Raw genomic sequence first — 5,556 nt, 5'->3', positions numbered from 1 at the left:
TGATCTGTCCTTATGTTCTGGCAGCGTAGTGATTTAGAATACTGTGTTTTTACTGACGTGTACGTTAGTTCATTAACAGATTTTTACAGCCAATGCCAATAAAACCTTTTTTCTGTTAATGTCGGTTTGTCAGTAATGCGTAACATTATCTACAGTGAGGAAAATAAGTATTTGAAAACCCTGCTATTTTGCAAGTTCTCCCACTTAGAAATCATGGAGGGATCTGAAATTGTCATCGTAGGTGCATGTCCACTGTAAGAGACATAATCCCCCCCAAAAAATCCAGAATTCACAATGTATGATTTTTTAACTATTTATTTGTATGATACAGCTGCAAATAAGTATTTGAACACTTGAGAAAATTAATGTTAATATTTGGTACAGTAGCCTTGGTTTGCAATTACAGAGGTCAAACGTTTTCTGTAGTTTTGCACCAGGTTTGCACACACTGCAGGAGGGATTTTGGCCCCACTCCTCCACACAGATCTTCTCTTGATCAGTCAGGTTTCTGGCCTGTCACTGAGAAACACAGAGTTTGAGCTCCCTCCAAGGATTCTTTATTGGGTTTAGGTCTGGAGACTGGCTAGGCCACGCCAGAACCTTGATATGCTTCTTACAGAGCCACTCCTTGGTTATCCTGGCTGTGCTTCGGGTCATTGTCATGTTGGAAGACCCAGCCTTGACCCATCTTCAATGCTTTAACTGAGGGAAGTTCAGAGATTTGTTTCCCAAAATCTCGCAATACATGGCCCCGGTACTCCTCTTCTTAATACAGTGCAGTCGCCCTGTCCCATGTGCAGAAACACACCCCCAAAGCATGATGCTACCACCCCTGTGTTTCACAGTAAGGATGGTGTTCTTGGGATGCTACTCATCATTCTTCTTCCTCCAAACATGTTTAATGGAATTATGACCAAAAAGTTCTATTTTGGTCTCATCTGACCACATGACTTTCTCACATGACTCCTCTGGATCATCCAAATGGTCATTGGCAAACTTAAAGGGATACTTCTCCACTTTTTCATATTAAACTATGTTATTCCCTTACCTAAAACGAGTTGATACACACCTCTCTCGTCTAAGTGCGTGCACTTAATCGCTCTAACGCGTGGTGACATTCTGATAGCATTTAGCTTAGCCCACTAAGCCCAGTTCATTCACTATGGTACCAAACAGAGATCAGTATGAAGACAAAAAAATAAAACCTGGCACTTTTCTAAGCGGATTAAAAAGGAGAACTATAATGTATGGCGGAATAGCACTTCTGAGAGTACTTCGACTCAGCGCAGTAAAAAGTCCCGTCTAAAAAAATCCTCCCTCACATCTCCCCCTCCCCCCTATTGATAGAAATGAGAGAGGGAGGGGGAGAATACAATAAGAATTACACGGGGTAGGCACAAGGTAGAATTAAGAGTAGAGTTTCATGAATAAACAATGCATTATACTTTCAAAAGAAGTTAAAGGTGCTGTATGTAATTCTTTTGGCCATTCTAAAGCATATTTGCAGAGATTTAGGAAACATGCTTAATTCAAATACTTGTTTCTCCAAAAATCAATGCTGCAGCTAGTTATTCTACTTTTTTTTGATCCCTGTTTAAGTAGGGAGAAACAACTCTCCAATATTTTTATATTTGGACTGCAGTACCCAATTCAACCACCAATATTACATACTGCATATTTAAGCCTATTTTAATGGGAAAATGTAGTCTCAGCCTCAGATGTTACAGCCATGGACCACAGAAACGTCTCAAGCATTTGGCACACTTAATATGGTACGGTGTTGCCTCCAGGCAACATAGTCTATTTTAGATTATTCTTAATTAAATGAAACACCAATGTATTGTTCAACCTATCCCCGGGAAGAAGAACTCAAATACTAATCAATGAAAGTGTAAAAAAATGGGTCACATGACCCACAGGAGTCCATTTTGTGTCTTGTTTCAGTCATGTGCACAGGTCACATGGCTCCATATTTTCTCCAATGAAAACGGCATTTTTCACTAATTTTCTGTCCAGATAATCACCAACAAAAATATTAGTCACCTTCACTGGTTATTAAAGAATTATTTTCAAGAACTTTACATTATATATCATCAAACGTTTTAGAGTAAATAACAAAAAACTGTGTTTCCTCAAGGCAACATTCTACCATAATGGAATCGCATAAGGCCATAGCAGACACACTAGGTTGGATACAAATACAGCATATTTGTAAGGAAAAGAGTTAGAATTATCTAAATGTATCTGCATTTTTGCACAATATTGTAATGCATGTATAAAAATAGTAATACACATACTATAACTGCATATATTATGATCTGCGCATTTTCTATAGCACTCAAAAAAGGTATAAAACACAACTGATGAGGGTGAGGATGAGGTGTCGTGATGAGGAAGATCAGGCCATAGTGACAATCCGGCAGGGAAAGAGTGAGGGTGAGATCGAAGATGGAAATGAGGATCAAGATGGTTATGATATGATATGATAACTTGATGTGATGGCTTGATATAATGGTTTGGTAATACTTGTGTTCCACGATGGTACAATGTTGCCTGAGAGCAACAGCTGAATTTGAAATGTTGCTTTTTATTAAATATGAAATGTGTAATACATTATAAACTGGATAAATGTGTTTGTTCAGGTTTTTGGTTAAAGAAATTGATTTTTTCAATAAATATATTTATTTTTTCTACATGAAAACGTAAAAAGTTTAAATTTGTCCGTTGTGGTACAATGTTGCCTTGAGGCAACAAACTTTTAAAAAATAAATAAAAATAAAAATAATGAATTATTTTATTGCTATTGTTAAAGTGTCCAATTTTAAGCAGGAAAAACACCACAAATAATTTTTTCCTCATTGAAATCATATTACGTACCATAGAGGGTTAACTGGAAACACTTCAGGATTTTTTGAAGTCCCCATCTGATGGTTGAATTCTACAGGATGTCCAGGAGATGTGTGTTGCGTTCTTTAACGGTGATAAACCCCCTCATTGAAGAACGCAGTCATCTTTACAACTGTGACAATGAGCGCTTATCAGCTAAATGTTGGATTTTCAATAGTATGTGAGGTATGTTAAGTTTGCAGCATAGACTCTTTTAAATACACACCAAGAGTTTTTTTATTTTAGGGACAATAACGTGGAACAAAACCAACTGTGATGGGGGACTTTACATGTTAGCCAGACGGCCTTCAGGCGGTCCTTGGCCAATGAAAGCTGCTGGAGTCCAGATATTCTGCTGCCAGTCTGAAGGTCTGGGTACTTGAGATTAGGTCAAAATTGACCATTGTTTTCACAATGGTCGGTGTTCTTGTGAGTTATACACTGTTTTTACTCTGAAAGTATGAAACTCTTTTCTCTAAGTTTTATACATGTTCTATGACAGAAAAAAACAGTGCAAATAGAACAACTGTTCAAAGATTGAATGTTGAGAAGTATAGAAATACTTACAAAAAACATTGCATCTGAAGTAATCACCAATACCACTCTGCAGTATCACCAAAACTGAATGTAACCCTAATGTTCTCAGCACATCAATCCTGGGCCTTTCCACTACTGAAGATCTTAGCAAGGAGGGAAACGTTCGACTGAGCTTTGTCCTGGATGGTTTTGCTCTTCTCTTGTGCCTTCTGGAGGTTCTTCTTGGACATGCCTTTGTTCTTAAACCGTTTCAGGTGGATCTCTTCTTCTGTAGGACGCTGTTTGTAGTCCCACGTCTTCTCCTCTACGACCTCACCCTTTTTCTCCTTCTTCTTCTTTAGTTTCTCCAGATTCTGGCTCTTTTCCACACTGGCCAGGTAGAAGTTTGTCTCCTTCTTTGCCTGGGAGATTTCTGTCCTCATACGCTGGTGATAGACCGTCTGTTCATAAGCCAGACGCTCGCTGAGGTGACACCAATGGAACCTGTGCAGATACTTGATGAAAGAGAGAAAAGAAAACAGTAATATATTATGAATTTTATATTTTACAAGGGAAGTGCTATACCGTTAAAAAGATGTGTAAGACTACTTTACATGAATGTGAGTGCGTTAGCATGTTGTTGTTAATCGCAGGTGTTTTAATCATAAGACAAAGACATGCAGCCAGTGATGAATTTGAATTAACATTATTTTATTTATCTGTTGTTAAAAAATAACTTTGAAATATATTGGCTTACGTATGCTTTTTTGAGCACTTAAGCTGAACTGAGACTTGAGTGTTAAAAGAAGTTTAAGAGGCTGTTGTTTCAAGTGCAATTTTGAGCAGATTGCTCTCCTCACTAATCAACTGTTTCTTGTTTTTTACTGTCTTTAAGATGTTGAGGACTAGTGCATCTATGAGCCTACATTTAATATGATTAAAATACAATTCTGTTAAAATCAGACACTCTAAGGCTTTTACACAAGTCATATTGGAATTGGTGACTTGTAATGGTGTCCTTTTCACTGTAAGGTATCTCCACTTTTACTGAAGTATGGTTTTCAGGTACTCTTTATGCCTCTGCGGTAGTGTATCTGTATTATGTACCTTTATGGACCACAGGTCACTGCTGAAACGGCTCCTCTTCCTGTTGGTCATGGGTGTGTTGTGCAGACTGGTTGCAACTCTCTTAGCGATGCGCTTGTCTCTGAACTCCACCCATCCCTCAGTGAAACTGGATGATCTGCTCCCGGCCTTCTTTTTCTTATTTTTTACACAACGATCTAGAAGAGAGTCAGATATTTAGTGGGGATGTTGGTCAGACATGAAAACATGCACTTTGACACAGGAAGATCTTGATCAAAAATGTATCCCCCTCTTACATCAAAACTTTTATTACCATCAAGAGGTGCAATATTTTTGGTCAAGATCTTATACTGACAATACAAAATCTCCTCTAGCACATCCCAAAGACTTTCAGTGAATTAAAGATCTGGACTCAGAGGTGCCAATTCATGTGGAAAGACGATTCTTCATGCTCTGATGAATCTTGACATTTTCATCCTGGAATATGGCAATAATGTGTCTTCCAACGTGGTTGTTTAAGAAATGAAAAGCAACACACTCCATTTATTAGGTTAGAAGAACTGTTAATATAACATGCTAGTAACATGATAATCACTGCAAAAATGATCCAATCATTGACTCTTTCTTACATTTGCCTATCTAAATCCAAACACCAACTTTTTTTGTATATACATACAGTGGCAAGATAAGTATGTGAGAATCTGTGAGAATGTTAATGTACAGTGGGTATGAAAAATATTCAGACCCCATTCTTAGGACCATGTGATATTTCAGTTTTTCTTTTTTAATAAATCTGCAAAAATGTCAACAAGTCTGTGTTTTTCTTTCAATATGGGGTGATGTGTGTACATTAATGAGAAAATTAACTTAAATGATTTAAGCAAATGGCTGAATACTTTCCGTACCCACTGCGTGTACGTGTGTGTGTGCGTGCGTGCGTGCATGTATGTATGTATGTATATATATGCATGTAAATATATATATATAAAGTTTACAAACCCTTGACTCTTAATGCTGTGTGTCGTTACCTGGATGATCCACAGCTAACCCTAACTATTAAAAAAAGGT

At 37.6% G+C, this 5,556-nt stretch overlaps 1 protein-coding gene across 1 annotated transcript in view; it reads right to left on the bottom strand.

Annotated features, from left to right (window-relative positions):
- Positions 1–299: 299 nt before the first annotated feature.
- Positions 300–5,556, bottom strand: part of abt1 (activator of basal transcription 1) — a 7,253-nt gene continuing 1,996 nt past the window's right edge. Inside the window, exons 3-4 of the mRNA XM_067414345.1 lie at positions 4,510–4,685; positions 300–3,917 (exon numbers count right to left, since the gene is read on the bottom strand). Of these exons, the coding sequence (XP_067270446.1) occupies positions 3,537–3,917; positions 4,510–4,685 (557 nt within the window). The 3' untranslated portion in view covers positions 300–3,536. The remainder of the gene's footprint in view (positions 3,918–4,509; positions 4,686–5,556) is intronic.

This window comes from Pseudorasbora parva, chromosome 13, assembly GCF_024679245.1.
Source record: "Pseudorasbora parva isolate DD20220531a chromosome 13, ASM2467924v1, whole genome shotgun sequence".
NCBI lineage: Eukaryota > Metazoa > Chordata > Actinopteri > Cypriniformes > Gobionidae > Pseudorasbora > Pseudorasbora parva.
The sequence above is the reverse complement of the archived record's forward strand: the minus strand, read 5'-3'. Positions and strand labels throughout refer to the sequence as shown.